The sequence below is a fragment of the Neoarius graeffei genome, chromosome 17 (genome assembly GCF_027579695.1).
Source record: "Neoarius graeffei isolate fNeoGra1 chromosome 17, fNeoGra1.pri, whole genome shotgun sequence".
NCBI classification, from domain to species: Eukaryota; Metazoa; Chordata; class Actinopteri; order Siluriformes; family Ariidae; genus Neoarius; species Neoarius graeffei.
In genome coordinates this window covers 70,580,414-70,597,488 of record NC_083585.1, presented here as the reverse complement: position 1 = coordinate 70,597,488, position 17,075 = coordinate 70,580,414, and the positions used below count along the sequence as shown (strand labels likewise).

Sequence of the window (17,075 nt, the reverse complement as noted above, 5' to 3'; positions counted from 1 at the left end):
CGTGTCTGGACGAGGTGCCGTGACGTGACGTGTCTGGACGAGGTGCCGTGACGTGACGTGTCTGGACGAGGGGACGTGCCGAGTCTGGACGACGTGACATCACGTCACGTCGTCCAGACTCGGCACGGCACGTCCCCTCGTCCAGACTCGGCACGGCACGGCCCCTCGTCCAGACTCGGCACGTCACGTCCCCTCGTCCAGACTCGGCACGTCACGTCCCCTCGTCCAGACACGTCACGTCACGTCCCCTCGTCCAGACACGTCATGTCGTCCAGACACGTGTCTGGACGACGTGACGTGTCTGGACGAGGGGACGTGTCTGGACGAGGGGACGTGACGTGTCGTGTCTGGACGAGGGGACGTGACGTGTCGTGTCTGGACGAAGGGACGTGACGTGTCTGGACGAGGTGACGTGTCTGGACGAGGGGACGTGACGTGTCGTGTCTGGACGAAGGGACGAGGTGACGTGTCTGGGCGAGGTGACGTGATGTGTCTGGACGAGGTGACGTGTCTGGGCGAGGTGTCCTGATGTGTCTGGACGACATGACGTGTCTGGACGACATGACGTGTCTGGACGAGGGGACGTGTCGTGTCTGGACGAGGGGACGTGTCGTGTCTGGACGAGGGGACGTAGACGTGTCTGGACAAGGGGACGTAGACGTGTCTGAACGAGGGGACGTAGACGTGTCTGGACGACGTGACGTGTCTGGACGAGGGGACGTGACGTGACGTGTCTGGACGAGGGGACGTGACGTGTCGTGTCTGGACGAGGGGACGTGACGTGTCGTGTCTGGACGAGGGGACGTGTCGTGTCTGGACGAGGGGACGTAGACGTGTCTGGACGAGGGGACGTAGACGTGTCTGGACGAGGGGACGTAGACGTGTCTGGACGAGGGGACGTAGACGTTTCTGGACGACACGACGTAGACGTTTCTGGATGACGCCACGTAGACGTGTCTGGACGACATGACGTGTCTTGACGAGGTGAAATGTCTGGACGAGGGGACGTGACGTGTCTGGACGAGGTGCCGTGTCGTGTCTGGACGAGGTGCCGTGTCGTGTCTGGACGAGGTGCCGTGTCGTGTCTGGACGAGGTGCCGTGTCGTGTCTGGACGAGGTGCCGTGTCGTGTCTGGACGAGGTGCCGTGTCGTGTCTGTACGAGGTGCCGTGCCGTGTCTGTACGAGGTGCCGTGCCGTGTCGTGTCTGTACGAGGTGCCGTGTCGTGTCTGTACGAGGTGCCGTGCCGTGTCTGTACAAAGGGCTGTGCCGTGCCGTATCGTGTATGTACGAGGTACCTTGCCATGCAGTGTCTGTACGAGGTGCCGTGCCGTGTCTGTACGAGGGGCCGTGCCGTGTCTGTACGAGGGGCCGTGCCGTGTCTATACGAGGGGCCGTGCCGTGTCTGTACGAGGGGCCGTGCCGTGTCTGTACGAGGGGCCGTGCCGTGTCTGTACGAGGTGCCGTGCCGTGTCTGTACGAGGTGCCGTGCCGTGTCTGTACGAGGTGCCGTGCCGTGTCTGGACGAGGTGCCGTGCCGTGTCTGGACGAGGTGCCGTGTCGTGTCTGGACGAGGTGCCGTGTCGTGTCTGGACGAGGTGCCGTGTCGTGTCTGTACGAGGTGCCGTGCCGTGTCGTGTCTGTACGAGGTGCCGTGCCGTGTCTGTACGAGGGGCCGTGCCGTGTCTGTACGAGGGGCCGTGCCGTGTCTGTACGAGGGGCCGTGCCGTGTCTGTACGAGGTGCCGTGCCGTGTCTGTACGAGGTGCCGTGCCGTGTCTGTACGAGGTGCCGTGCCGTGTCTGGACGAGGTGCCGTGCCGTGTCTGGACGAGGTGCCGTGCCGTGTCTGGACGAGGTGCCGTGCCGTGTCTGGACGAGGTGCCGTGTCGTGTCTGGACGAGGTGCCGTGACGTGTCTGGACGAGGTGCCGTGCCGTGTCTGTACGAGGTGCCGTGCCGTGTCTGTACGAGGGGCCGTGCCGTGTCTGTACGAGGGGCCGTGCCGTGTCTGTACGAGGGGCCGTGCCGTGTCTGTACGAGGGGCCGTGCCGTGTCTGTACGAGGGGCCGTGCCGTGTCTGGACGAGGTGACGTGACGTGCAGTGTCTGGACGAGGTGACGTGACGTGCAGTGTCTGGACGAGGTGCCGTGACGTGACGTGTCTGGACGAGGTGCCGTGACGTGACGTGTCTGGACGAGGTGCCGTGACGTGACGTGTCTGGACGAGGTGCCGTGACGTGACGTGTCTGGACGAGGTGACGTGACGTGACGTGTCTGGACGAGGTGACGTGACGTGACGTGTCTGGACGAGGTGACGTGACGTGACGTGTCTGGACGAGGTGACGTGACGTGACGTGTCTGGACGAGGTGACGTGACGTGACGTGTCTGGACGAGGTGACGTGACGTGACGTGTCTGGACGAGGTGACGTGACGTGTCTGGACGAGGTGACGTGCAGTGTCTGGACGAGGTGACGTGTCTGGACGAGGTGACGTGACGTGTCTGGACGAGGTGACGTGACGTGTCTGGACGAGGTGACGTGACGTGACGTGTCTGGACGAGGTGACGTGACGTGACGTGTCTGGACGAGGTGACGTGACGTGTCTGGACGAGGTGACGTGACGTGTCTGGACGAGGTAACGTGACGTGTCTGGACGAGGTGCCGTGACGTGTCTGGACGAGGTGACGTGACGTGACGTGACGTGTCTGGACGAGGTGACGTGACGTGTCTGGACGAGGTGACGTGACGTGTCTGGACGAGGTGACGTGACGTGACGTGTCTGGACGAGGTGACGTGACGTGTCTGGACGAGGTGCCGTGACGTGACGTGTCTGGACGAGGGGACGTGCCGAGTCTGGACGACGTGACATCACGTCACGTCGTCCAGACACGGCACGTCCCCTCGTCCAGACTCGGCACGGCACGTCCCCTCGTCCAGACTTGGCACGGCACGTTCCCTCGTCCAGACTCGGCACGTCCCCTCGTCCAGACTCGGCACGTCACGTCCCCTCGTCCAGACACGTCACGTCCCCTCGTCCAGACACGACACGTCACGTCCCCTCGTCCAGACACGTCCCCTCGTCCAGACACGTAACGTCGTCCAGACACGTGTCTGGCCGAGGGGACGTGTCTGGACGAGGGGACGTGACGTGTCGTGTCTGGACGAAGGGACGTGACGTGTCTGGACGAGGTGACGTGTCTGGACAAGGGGACGTGACGTGTCGTGTCTGGACGAAGGGACGTGATGTGTCTGGACGAGGTGACGTGATGTGTCTGGACGAGGTGACGTGTCTGGGCGAGGTGTCCTGATGTGTCTGGACGACATGACGTGTCTGGACGAGGGGACGTGACGTGTCGTGTCTGGACGAGGGGACGTGACGTGTCGTGTCTGGACGAGGGGACGTGACGTGTCGTGTCTGGACGAGGGGACGTAGACGTGTCTGGACGAGGGGACGTAGACGTGTCTGAACGACGTGACGTGTCTGGACGACGTGACGTGACGTGTCGTGTCTGGACGAGGGGACGTGACGTGTCGTGTCTGGACGAGGGGACGTGTCGTGTCGTGTCTGGACGAGGGGACGTAGACGTGTCTGGACGAGGGGACGTAGACGTGTCTGGACGAGGGGACGTAGACGTTTCTGGACGACACGACGTAGACGTTTCTGGATGACGCCACGTAGACGTGTCTGGACGACATGACGTGTCTTGACGAGGTGAAATGTCTGGACGAGGGGACGTGTCGTGTCTGGATGAGGGGACGTGTCGTGTCTGGACGAGGGGACGTGTCGTGTCTGGACGAGGGGACGTGTCGTGTCTGGACGAGGGGACGTGTCGTGTCTGGACGACGGGACGTGTCGTGTCTGGACGACGTGATGTAGACGTGTCTGGACGAGGGGACGTGTCGTGTCTGGACGACGGGACGTGTCGTGTCTGGACGACGCGATGTAGACGTGTCTGGACGATGCAACGTAGATGTGTCTGGACGATGCGACGTGTCTGGACGATGTGACGTGATGTGTCTGGATGACGTGACGTGTCTGGATGACGTGACGTGTCTGGACGAGGGGACGTGATGTGTCTGGACGAGGTGAAATGTCTGGACAAGGTGACATGTCTGGACGAGGTGAAGTGACGTGTCTGGACGAGGTGAAGTGACGTGTCTGGACGACGTGACGTAGACGTGTCTGGACGACGTGACGTAGACGTGTCTGGACGACGTGACGTAGACGTGTCTGGACGACGGGACGTGAAGTGTCTGGACGACGGGACGTGAAGTGTCTGGACGACGGGACGTGAAGTGTCTGGACGACGCGACGTAGACGTGTCTGGACGACGCGACGTGGACGTGTCTGGACGACGCGACGTGGACGTGTCTGGACGACGCGACGTGGACGTGTCTGGACGACGTGTCGTGTCTGGACGAGGGGACGTGTCGTGTCTGGACTACGGGACGTGACGTGTCTGGACGACGGGACGTAGACGTGCCTGGACGACGCGACGTAGACGTGCCTGGACGACGCGACGTAGACGTGCCTGGACGACGCGACGTAGACGTGTCTGGACGACGCGACGTAGACGTGTCTGGACGACGTGATGTGTCTGGACGAGGTGAAGTGATGTGTCTGGACGAGGTGAAATGTCTGGACGAGGTGATGTGTCTGGACGAGGTGATGTGTCTGGACGAGGTGACGTAGACGTGTCTGGACGACGCGACGTAGACGTGTCTGGACGACGCGACGTGTCTGGACGACGCGACGTGTCTGGACGACGCGACGTGTCTGGACGAGGGGACGTGTCGTGTCTGGACGAGGGGACGTGTCGTGTCTGGACGACGGGACGTGACGTGTCTGGACGACGCGATGTAGACGTGCCTGGACGACGCGACGTAGACGTGCCTGTACGACGCGACGTAGACGTGTCTGGACGACGCGACGTAGACGTGTCTGGACGACGCGACGTAGACGTGTCTGGACGACGTGATGTGTCTGGACGAGGGGACGTGATGTGTCTGGACGAGGTGAAGTGATGTGTCTGGACGAGGTGAAGTGATGTGTCTGGACGAGGTGATGTGTCTGGACGAGGTGAGGTGATGTGTCTGGACGAGGTGAAGTGATGTGTCTGGACGAGGTGAAGTGATGTGTCTGGACGAGGTGATGTGTCTGGACGAGGTGATGTGTCTGGACGAGGTGACGTAGACGTGTCTGGACGAGGTGACGTAGACGTGTCTGGACGAGGTGACTTAGACGTGTCTGGACGACGTGACGTAGATGTGTCTGGGTGACATGATGTGTCTGGACGACGTGACATAGACGTGTCTGGACGACGTGACATAGACGTGTCTGGACAACGTGATGTGTCTGGACGACGTGACATAGACGTGTCTGGACAACGTGACGTGTCTGGACGACGTGACGTAGACGTGTCTGGACAAGGGGACGTGACATGTCTGGATGACGTGACGTAGACGTGTCTGGACGACGTGACGTGACGTGTCTGGACGACGTGACGTGTCTGGACAAGGTACCCTGCCGTGCCTTGCCTGGACGAGGTGCCGTGCCGTGCCTTGTCTGGACGAGGTGCCGTGCCTTGTCTGCACGAGGTGCCGTGCCGTGCCTTGTCTGGACGAGGTACCTTGCCGTGTCGTGTCTGTACGAGGGGCCGTGCCGTGTCTGTACGAGGGGCCGTGCCGTGTCTGTACGAGGGGCCGTGCCGTGTCTGTACGAGGGGCCGTGCCGTGTCTGTACGAGGGGCCGTGCCGTGTCTGTACGAGGGGCCGTGCCGTGTCTGTACGAGGGGCCGTGCCGTGTCTGTACGAGGGGCCGTGCCGTGTCTGTACGAGGTGCCGTGTCGTGTCTGTACGAGGTGCCGTGCCGTGTATGTATGAGGTGCCTTGCCGTGTTGTGTCTGTACGAGGTGCCGTGCCGTGTCTGTACGAGGTGCCGTGCCGTGTCTGTACGAGGTGCCGTGCCGTGTCTGTACGAGGTGCCGTTTCGTGCCGTGTCTGTACGAGGTGCTGTGTCTGTACGAGGTGCCGTTTCGTGCCGTGTCTGTACAATGTGCCGTGTCTGTATGAGGTGCCGTTTCGTGCCGTGTCTGTACGAGGTGCCGTGTCTGTATGAGGTGCCGTTTCGTGCCGTGTCTGTACAATGTGCCGTGTCTGTATGAGGTGCCGTTTTGTGCCGTGTCTGTACGAGGTGCCGTGTCTGTACGAGGTGCCGTGTCTGTACGAGGTGCTGTGCCGTGTCTGTCTCTGCTGATTGTAGTTTCTCATCTCCAGTCCCCTCTGAAAGTATTGGAACAGCAAGGCCAGTTATTTTTAATTTCAGCTTTCATTTCCTGGTTTTTATCTCTAACTGTGTTAAAAAACTTTAAAACATGACTTTTGTATGAACCCACATCATCCTGTTTGGGCTGGTCAACTCTGTTTTAACAGATCATGCAACAGATACATTAAGTTCCTGAACCATCATGGTGGTGGTATTATTAATATTATTATTATTATTACAAGGCTTTGATCTGTGAAGTGTGTCTGTGTTCTGATGGTGATAATTAGTGAATTTGTACCAGTTTATATTGGTGAATTGCTGTCACGTAGTTTAGTGTGCAGTATTCTGTTTTTTTTGTTCTTTTTATGGTCTAAATGGCAAGTAAAAGAAAATAATTATATGCTGCTCTTCATGAATAAAAGAAAACAACAGAACACTAAGTTCAGTCTTTAAATGTTTATAAATAGTCATTAATTAAAATTCTTTAGTTGTGACATTAAATACATTGTGTGTGTGTGTGTGTGTGTGTAGGGGACTCAAATCAAAGATGTGGTGATTAAACCTGATGCTCCGAACACTCTCCTCCTGGAGAAGCATGTGGATTACATCGCAGCCTACGGCTCCAAAAAAGATGATTACGTGAGTCACGTTACAGGTTCATGATTTAAATCATCATCATTACACTCAGGGCTCCACATGATCTCACAGAGACAAGCGAATGAAATGTGTGTGTGTGTGTGTGTGTGTGTGTAGGAGTACACCCTGTCGGAGTACCTGAGGATGAGTGGGATTTATTGGGGTCTCACTGTGATGGATCTGATGTCTCAGCTGCAGCGCATGAACCGAGATGAGATCATCGACTTCATTAAAGCGAGTCAACACGAGTGTGGAGGCATCAGCGCGAGTGTGGGACACGACCCACACCTACTGTACACACTGAGCGCTGTGCAGGTCTCTCTCTCACACACACACACACACACACACACACACACCAGCTCCTCCACTGTCCTGTACAGCAGCAGCATTAACGCTATCTGTTCGTTATAAACACTAAAGATTCAAACACTGTCATTTAAATCACACATTTATAAAAAGAGAAGTAAATGGGTTTAAAAATGCAGGAAAAACCAAATACGTTTTTCCTGTACATTTCTCTCTCTCTCTCTCTGCTGTATTAAGGCGGGTCCAGCCTTGTAGTAAGTCTCTTGTTAGTGCCAGTCTCTTTACTCTTGCGTAAGAGCGGCCATCCTTGATACGATCTAGCGTCCCTATTCTTCGTCTCCCAGGAGGCCTCTTTCCTACCATACGGCCTTCCATGACTTTGACCAGCAGGTCCCCATGCCGAAGTCTGTGTCCAAACCAGGCTCTTTGGCTCTTGCTGATTGTGTGTATAATTGCACGGTCTTCCCCAGCATGCCTGAGTACCTCTTTGTCACTGATCCTGTCTGACCAGGCAATGTTCAGTACTTGTCTCCACATCCACATTTCACAGCTCTCCAGCCTGCGTATCTCGTCCTTATGCCGTGACCATGTTTCACACCCATACGTAAGGGTACTCCAGATAAGAGCTTTGATGATGCGCTTCTTCAAACTGAAGTTGAAGTTCTTGGATATCAACTCTTTTCTCCTCTAGAAGGCATCCTTCGCTCAAGCTATCCTTCATCTGACCTCCCTTTCGCAGTAATCGTCTTCAGTTAGAATACTTCCGAGGTAGTTGAACTGCGTCACCTGTTTTAACTTCTTACCCTCAAGATGGATCTCAAATTGCTCACCAGGCCTTTTCCTAAATCTTCATGATCTTCGTTTTCTTCAGGTTGATCCTCATACCATAACGCACAGCAGTAACCATCATTCGATCCATCATGTGTTGTAGGCCCTCAGCAGAACTAGCTACCGTCGCCTGGTCTTCCGCATACCTGACTGTCTTGACGAGCTGGCCACCAACGCAAACGCCTTCCTTGATATCCGATAAAGCCTCTCTGAGCATCGCTTCTGCATAGATGTTAAATACCGTAGAAGTGGTGACAGAGAGCAACCTTGCCTAGTACCATGTCCAATATTTGCTGGCTCTGTGACACCATCTTTCATTCTCCCAATAGTGGTTTAGCCCATATATAAAGCCACCGTCAGCCTCCAGTGCTCTTTAACACCTCCAGGAGTTTTATCCTCTCTACACTCTACATTTATTTCGAAAGAAGTACATTTTATATTAAAAAGTAAGTAAAAAAGGTAAATTTAATAATAAAAGCTAGCAATATCATGAACTGATGTTTCAATATCCTCATCATCATCAGAGTAAAATAAAGTGTTTTTAAGGTGATTAAGGCAGCTGGGCCATAGAAGGTTCACGCTGCATGCTGCACGCTACACGCGTGTAAAGAAAAGTGGACAAACGTAGCATGACTTGCTCTGGGCCATAGAACGGCGTTCACGTTGCACGCTGCACGCTGCACACTTCACGCGTGAAGCGAGAAATGAACATGCACACTTTTTTCTAGGCGTGAAGATGGAAATTCCAGTCAATGCATGCGGTCACCGCCGCGCCAGCCAATCAGAACGGGTCTAGGGAGATAACGCTATGCTTTCAGGGGAAAACTTCAGAAAAAATATAATTGAATGGTATAATTGAAAAATAGTTCTTCATCGGGATTGTCAAGCAGATTATAGAATGTTCGGTGAAATTCACCACGGGTTTCTCTCAGAAGGAAGTGTTCTCGGCTCCAAATTCTGTTCCTTTTTCTCTTCCTCTGTCTCAGTAAAAGCAGAATGAGGCAATCGTCGTCATCCGAAGAGTCCATATTGTTGGTTACTCGGTCAAAGTAGAACAGACGCAACACATGAACATCCAAGCATGAAGTTTAATGGCCCAGGGTCCGGTTCTTCACGTGAACGTGTAGCATGCAGCGTGCAGCGTGAACCTTCTATGGCCCAGCTGCCTAAGAGTCAGTTAATAAATAAATTACTCAAATCAGAGATGTCGAGGAGGCCATGATCAGACAAGAGGTAAAATACTGAGACTTGAGAGCTTCAGTCTGATCATGGCCTTCTCGACGTCTCTGATTTGAGTAATTTATTTATTATTCTGTGAAAGCGCACTGGGAAACAGCTGGACTGTCTGATTTATGAGATGGTACTCGTCTAAGCAAAAAAAGCCAAAATTAAACATCCAGTCTGATTCCGTACCTGCCGCGGTTTTTACTTGATGAACACCTCTTGGGATTTTATAGAAACTTGAACCGACTCTTAATCACCTTAAAAACACTTTATTTTACTCTGATGATGATGTCAGTGACGTCAAAACGTTGGTTTATGAGGTCACTAGCTTTTATTATTAAATGTATTTCAAAAGTTGTCTTAATTAAGATATTAAAAAGGTAACTATGTTAAAATAAATGTACTTATAAAAAACTGAATTTATACTTGCATTTAAAAAGTAAATGTCTTCAAGTATATTAATAAAAAACTAGTAAATGGATTAAAAATCAAATATATATTTAATAATTTATTTATTTCTGTGAAAACGCGAGTTATTTTAAAACTGTTGTATATAAAGTTTTGGTTTGGATGATTTATAATCCCAGGAATTTTAACAACATTTCATCATCTTATTTGTTGTTGTTTGTGGTGATGGTGATGATGATGAATTGCAGATCCTGACTCTGTATGACAGCGTTAAAGTGATCGATGTGGATAAAGTGGTGGATTACGTTCGGGGACTGCAGCAGGAGGACGGGTCATTCACAGGAGACAAATGGGGTATAAACAATTCTTTCTTTTGTTCTTTCTTTCTTTGCTTGTCTTTCTTTCTTTCGAGAATCACTGATTTAGTGACAATCAGTCGACCTCAACTTTATGCAAATGAGCCTGTAAGCCAGTCAGGTGAGAGCAGGCATCGTCTGAGTGGGAAAGTGTTATTTAAGGTAAATAAACATTGAAGTATAGTGAGCTAGTGAGAATTAGTGATGTGGGCGTGGCCTCTGTGTCTATACCACAGCTTATTTTTCCGTTACATCACTGTGAGATTTAGTGTAACACTGATCCATTGTCTGCTTTCCATAACCACACCCACTGAAACAGCCACGCCCACCAGTCTAAGCAGTGATGAAGCGCTGTAATCTGACCCGTGTGTTGGTTTGTGTTCCTCAGGTGAGGTCGATACCAGGTTCTCCTTCTGCGCCATGGCCACGCTCGCTCTGCTGGTACAGACCCCACACCCTCCTCCGCCTCTGTCCACACCGTACTGCACATGGAGTGTTTCATCATAGATTTATTTAACAGAAAACATAACGATTGCTCTTATAGGGCTGTGAGATGAGCAGGACTTTATTTTAATTCCGCCTGAGCAGGGTTGAAGATTTTAATAATGATAAAAAGGAGGAGGAGGAGGAAGTGTAATAAATTATACAAGCGCTTTTCATTTATAAATCTAACAGGAAGGTACTCAGAACTAAAAAACAGAACCTTTTCCCACCGTCAGGCTGAACTGGTACTGTACAGAGGAACAGGAAGTAGTGAGGTGGTGGGTCACATGGGCTGAGGTCACGCCCTTTTTGATTGACTGAAGACAAGGAGGGAATTTTTTTTAATGAACTCATTACAGAAAAGAGGGATTAAGAAAAAGGAGAGTGAGGAGCTCAACATGATGGAGGGATGGATTGATGGAAAGAAGAAAGAGAGAATGTAGAGCAAGAGGGATTAAATAAAGAGAGAAAATGATGGCGGGAAGGCTAAAGTAAGAAAGAGGAAAATAAAAATGGATGAAATGAAAATGGGGAACAAAAGTCATAATGAATAAAAGATTGAGGGATGAAGGAAGATGAGTGTTTACTCAGATACTTTATACCTGAACTGAAATATAAACAAAAAAACAAGTGTGTGTGTGTGTGTGTTTCAGGGCAGGCTGGATGCAGTGGATGTGGATAAAGCGGTGAAGTTTGTTTTGTCCTGCATGAACTTTGATGGAGGGTTTGGTTGTAGACCCGGCTCTGAGTCTCATGCTGGACAGGTCAGAACACACACACACACACACACACACACACCTGGAGAACTCATCCTGTCTGAATGGTTGCAGACATCCCAAGTCTCCGGGAAGTTCTGGGAGTCTCCCGCATATTGATAGCGGCTCCCTGATGCCCGCAAATTGGAGAATATCTCCCGGAATCTAGAGCAAGCGAGCCAGAGCGTGCACGCGAAACATTAATGTCTGCATCGCGCATATGACGGAGTGCGAGAGGGAGCGCGAGAGAGAGACTGCATGTCTGCCTGTTCATGTAGCGCATGCTCGACAAAGAGCATCCTGATTGGTTTACAGACATCCAAACTCATTTCAGGGAGGTGTCATGAACCCCGTCGATGGGGAAAAAAGTCATGCAGCATGACTTTTTTTTTTTTTTCCCCCATCAGCGGGCGGGGGGGTTCATGACACCTCCCTGAAATAAGTTTCTGCAGGTTGGGATGTCTGTGGTTGTATTTTATACACACTGAGAAAGTCCACTGACTCACACTAACCCATGTTTTTATTTCCTGTGTGTGTGTGTGTGTGTGTGTAGATTTACTGCTGTACAGGTTTCCTCTCGATCACAGGTCAGCTCCACCAGGTGAATGCTGATCTGTTGGGGTGGTGGCTGTGTGAGAGGCAACTCCCATCTGGAGGCCTGAACGGCCGACCGGAGAAGGTGCCACACACACATCATGTTTATTACATCACCACCTACAGTTACACTGAGATTAATCATCCATCCATCCATCCATCCATCCATCCATCCATCATCCCACTGCGAGTTTAATCAGAATAAACCCGTTCACCGTGGTGTGGTCAGAATAAACGCAGTCTGATCGAAGCTCTTTAACGTCCCTTTAATCATCTGTTCAGTAGAGGAATAATCATCGTCTGAAGGTTTGTCTCGCACGTTTTCTGCTTAATAAAAGTCATCGTGCTCGCCTGTGAATATTGATCAGTTGTAAATGTTTTCCTGACTCAGCTCATTTGCATGTAGTGCCACCCACAAAACTCCATAAAAGGTAAAGTGCACAGAGAGCTGAGAGCAGGAAGTGAGTGATCGGGGGCAGGCTGAAAAACTGGGGTGGAGCTTATTCTGACTCACTTCTATACCAATAATAATAAAGTGCTATATCCTCCACCAACTGAGGCGTTTGTTTTCATCGTATGGCTCTGTGTGTCGGCTCACTTTCTTTATTTTTTTTATATTCTCTAATTAAAGCCAATAAAATTAAGTGATTAGTTTTTAGTACATGTTCTGGAAGGTTCTCTTAGTCCCTGATCTAGTGAAATAACATGATGTGTTTCTGATCGAGACTATAAAGCTCTTCTAGAAGTTTCTCTGGATTGGGGCGTCGGCTAAACGCTGTAACCATAATAACAGTAAAGAGTTTAACCTCCACAGTATAGTCCAGATGTAAAAGTGCCGTAACCTGTACGGGTTATAGGATGGGAAGTCGATCAGGTAAAAGTTTACATCAGTTAGTGTTCAAATGCGTAAATTTACACACTCGAGAGGAACCAGACTCAAAAGGGAACCCATCCTCATTTGGGCAACAACAGACAGCATGACTATAACATTAACAGCTTTAACATGAAGTCAGTTTCGTTGATGTTATAAACTCTTCATTGATGGAAACTTGAGTGCAAAACTGTTCATGACAACTGCAGTCCTAAAGTTAGCAAGACAACTGTAGTCCTCAGCCATAAAAGCATTACTGTAAGAGTCCAGAGTGTCCTCCAGGTGTGACTTTCAACTGTCCACATGGGGCCGTCCTCCACAGGAGCGAGAGAGAGAGAAAACGCAGGTTGTTAGATATGCCCAATGTCACCTGAATAAGTAGGAACAGTATACATATTGCACTGAGTACAAGCAGGGACTCCGGCAACTAACTATGACAGCATAACTAAAAGGGGAGAGCCAGAAGGTAACACAGGCATGAGGGGCCCCGGGACATAAAGCAGCAGCCACTACACCGTCAACACACTCGAGTGAGCAAGCGAGTGGGGACTGACAGCATCCATACATCCCAGTTTACCAAAACACTCTATGTCTGAGGACCCTCCAGATCTACACCTTTACCTCATAAACACCATTAACACAAGGCTTGACTAAACAGATATGTTTTCAGCCGAGACTTAAACACTGAGACTGTGTCTGATTCCCGAACATTACTTGGAAGGCTGTTCCATAACTGTGGGGCTTTGTAAGAAAAGGCTCCGCCCGCTGATGTAGCCTTCACTATACGAGGTACCAGCAGATAGCCTGCACCTTTTGATCTAGGCGTAGGCGTGGTGGGTCATAGAGGAGCAGAAGTTCACTCTCCCAGGGGTTTGATAACTGCTAGTTTAAAGGATTTGGGTACATAGCTGATCCGAAGAGAAGAATTTATTATTTTTAGAAGCGGTTCAATTATATATACGCCATAACCCGACACGGGTATTCACACATCAATTAGAGTTTTCTAAAGTTCCTAGCTCCTTTGCTTCTCATGTCTCCTTCTCCTAAGCTCCATGTTTCTCTCTCTCCTGTCCGCCTCCAGCTTCTTACAGATGTCTTTAGACAACCTTCTCCAGGCAGAGCGATCCTTGACAGTGTCGTTCCAAGAGTGCAGGACTCCCCCGCGCCTGAGAATGTCCTTAAGCGTGTCTTTATATCTAAGAAGGGGGCGCCCGACTCTCCTGGTGCCCTCGTTCAGAACTCCGTACAGTAGTGATTTCACAGGCCGCTTGTCGGGCATACGGGCAACGTGACCAAGCCAGCGCAGTCTATTTCCAATGAGCAAGATCTCGATATCTGTGGCTTTCGTGCGGTCCAGCACCTCGTCGTTTGTGACGAAATGGTCCCATCTGATGTTGAGGATGGATCTCAGGTGGCGCTGCTGGATTGTCCTCAAAAGCTTGATTTGGTGACGATATAGGGTCCAAGTTTCGCTTCCATACAACATCAGCGGGATGACGCATTGATTGTATACCTTAAGTTTTGTTTCTACTGTCAAATCCCTGCAGTCGAAAACCCTGTCCCTGAGTCTCCCCATCGCACAGGACGCAGCCTGTATCCGTGCTGTTATCTCATCATCTAGCTTGCAGTCGTTTGACACACAGCTTCCTAGATATTTGAACCGATGTACTCTCTTCAGTTTGTGACCATCAGTGTAGAAGTCCAGCTGTTCACCAACACTCATAGTTTCTGTTTTCTTGATGTTGATCTTGAGCCCCATTTTCAGCGACAGGTCGTTGTAGGCAGATAACAAACACTGTAGTGCAATACCATCGTTTGTAAATATGGCGATATCATCTGCATACTGAGCTTCTCGTACGTATTCGGTGAAACTCTTGGCTTTTGATTTTAAGCGCCTAAGATCGAATAGGTCGCCGTCGTATCTAAAGCGAACCTTAATACTGTAGCCGGGGTCTATGTCCTTGAAAGCAAGGTAGATCATAACTGCGGCATACATCCCAAACAGAGTAGGAGCTAGCTTGCACCCTTGTTTGACACCACTGTTGTACTCAATTGGGTCAGAAAGTTCACCGTCAATACACAGTCTGGCGTGTACTTCAGAGCAGAGCGTCCTGATCACTTGAACGAACTTAGCAGGGCATCCGAGTTTTCCCAAGATCTTGAAGAGAAGCGCTCTGTTCACGCAATCAAAGGCCTTAGTGAAGTCAATGAAAGCAATATGCAGATTTTGCCTCTGCTCTCTACACTTTTCCATTACTTGACGCAGTAGGAAGATGCCATCAATTGTGCCTCTGCCATCTCTGTAGCCTGACTGGGATTCGGAGTACACTAGCTCTGCTAGACGTTTAAGACGCTGCAGTACGATGTCAGCAAAAATCTTTCCTACCACACTGAGGAGGGATATACCACGATAGTTGCCACAGTCACTGCGGTCACCCTTTTTAAAAAGGATGCAGATGATGGCGTCAATCAGGTCTGTTGGCAATCTAGCTGATATCCAGAACAAATTGAAGATGGTCAATAGGAATGCTGCCAGAGTGCGTCCACCATGAACGAGAACTTCAGGTAGTATACCATCCGGACCGGGACTCTTCTTGAGCTTGATGTTCTTGATAGCGGTTGTGACCTCTTCCAATTTGATTGGCTCATCAAACTCTTCAATAAGAGGACGTTGTTCGAGTTCGTCAAGTACATTCCAGTCGACGTCAATTGGTTGATTCAAAAGTTCTTGAAAATGTTCAACCCATCGTTCTCTGATATCGTCTGGTGATGAAAGCAGAACACCATCCTTAGTTCTCACAGCGTTGAGGTTTCTTGGTCTTGGGCCGTAGACAGCGTTAACCGTTGCATAGAACTCCCTAAGGTTATTCTCCTTTGCAAACTTCTCTGCTTCGTCAGCCTTTTGTTGGAACCAGTTGTTCTTAAGCTTTCTAATCTCCTCCCTGAGAGCTAACCTGTCTCTGTTTAGTTTCTTATCCTTGAAAAGACGTTGGATCTTTTCACCACGATCTTCAAACCAGTCCTGGCTTCTGCACCGTTTCTTTCCAAAGGATTGTTTAGTGACGTCCTGAAGCACCTTCTTCAGATCCTCTCAAGAGTCAACGGGAGTGCTATGGAGTTGCTCATCCAGCAATCTTTCAAGCCTCTCTTTTTTTCTCGGTATTCATTGAGGTGTCTAGTTTCGCCGGTGGCTTCGTCCTTTTCCTCTTGTTCCTGATCGAGATCGAACATCTGCATGTGAGGAGTTTGTGATCTGTGAAACAGTCTGCTAATGGATTGACCTTAGTCACGTTAATGATCTTCGCAGCCTCCTTGTCTGCAAGCACGTGATCTATTTGATCCCAATGTTTGGAGCGCATATGCTGCCAGGTGTTCTTAAGATGGTTCTTCAGCTGAAACATTGTACCCATTACTGAAAGTTGGAAACGGGTACAGAATTCGAGCAGCTTCAATCCATTAGAGTTCATTTTTCCTACTCCATGCTTTCCGATGACGGCCGGCCAAGACTGCCAATCCTTCCCAACACGAGCATTGAAATCCCCGAGAACAATCGTTCTGTCTCCTCTGGCTTTAACCAAGCACTCTCCGAGTTTCCCATAGGAACTCTCCTTTTCAACTGGTGACCTCTGCATGGTGGGTGCGTAGACACTGATCAAGGTGAGATGAGCACCGTTGTTAAGGGGGACACGGGCGGACATTATCCTGTCATTAACAGGAGCTGGGTTTATGTGACCAAGTTTGTTGGAGATGGCAAAGCCAACGCCAGCTGTTCTGTCTTCACCACCGCTCCAAAAGATGGTATGGCTTCTCTCCTTGAGATTTCCAGTGCCTGGACGTCTGACCTCACTCAGTGCGCAAATATCTATGCCTGCCTTCTCAAGTTCTGTGCAAATGATTGCAGTAGCATGTTCTGGCCTGATGGATGAATCACTATCGTTGGTTGTGCGAACATTCCACGCTGCCAGGTTTAATTGATTGCCTCTCCTCCGAGAGGGAGCATTCCTTCTGAAAATCGAACCATTAACATTATCATTATCATATGGACTTCGCATATTTTCCACCACTGCCATAGATCGTGGGGCGTCGGATACCTTGAACGCAGTAGCATTATCTGAAACTCTTTGAAAACTCATCTCATTAAATGCAGGGCTGTGCCTAAAAAAGACGACACTAAACGGCATAAGATAGTGTCCCTTGGCGAGTAAACCCCAGAGGTCGACGGGACAGCACAGCTGACACAGTCGTAAGGAATACTCGTTGCATTTTCGCCAGAGCTGAAGCCGGGTTGACCAACAGCCCTGCCTAGTGCCAGAAGCTGCAGCCGGATTGACGTGCAGTACTGCCAGGTGCC

General features: G+C 50.6%; 2 protein-coding genes across 4 annotated transcripts in view; one reads left to right on the top strand and one right to left on the bottom strand.

Annotated features, from left to right (window-relative positions):
* Positions 1–17,075, bottom strand: part of rps8a (ribosomal protein S8a) — a 403,017-nt gene that overhangs the window by 189,841 nt on the left and 196,101 nt on the right. The window lies entirely within an intron of this gene.
* The window catches only part of rabggtb (Rab geranylgeranyltransferase subunit beta), a 29,269-nt gene that overhangs the window by 7,390 nt on the left and 4,804 nt on the right, over positions 1–17,075 (top strand). Inside the window, exons 1-7 of one of the 3 annotated variants that reach the window (XM_060897950.1) lie at positions 3,551–5,014; positions 6,795–6,902; positions 7,017–7,214; positions 9,914–10,019; positions 10,410–10,462; positions 11,158–11,268; positions 11,813–11,938. In XM_060897950.1, coding sequence (XP_060753933.1) covers positions 4,634–5,014; positions 6,795–6,902; positions 7,017–7,214; positions 9,914–10,019; positions 10,410–10,462; positions 11,158–11,268; positions 11,813–11,938 — 1,083 coding nt within the window. In that variant the 5' untranslated portion in view covers positions 3,551–4,633. Of the gene's footprint in view, positions 1–3,550; positions 5,015–6,794; positions 6,903–7,016; positions 7,215–9,913; positions 10,020–10,409; positions 10,463–11,157; positions 11,269–11,812; positions 11,939–17,075 lie in introns of those variants that run through there. The other 2 variants (XM_060897949.1, XM_060897951.1) reach the window with 2 other exon arrangements.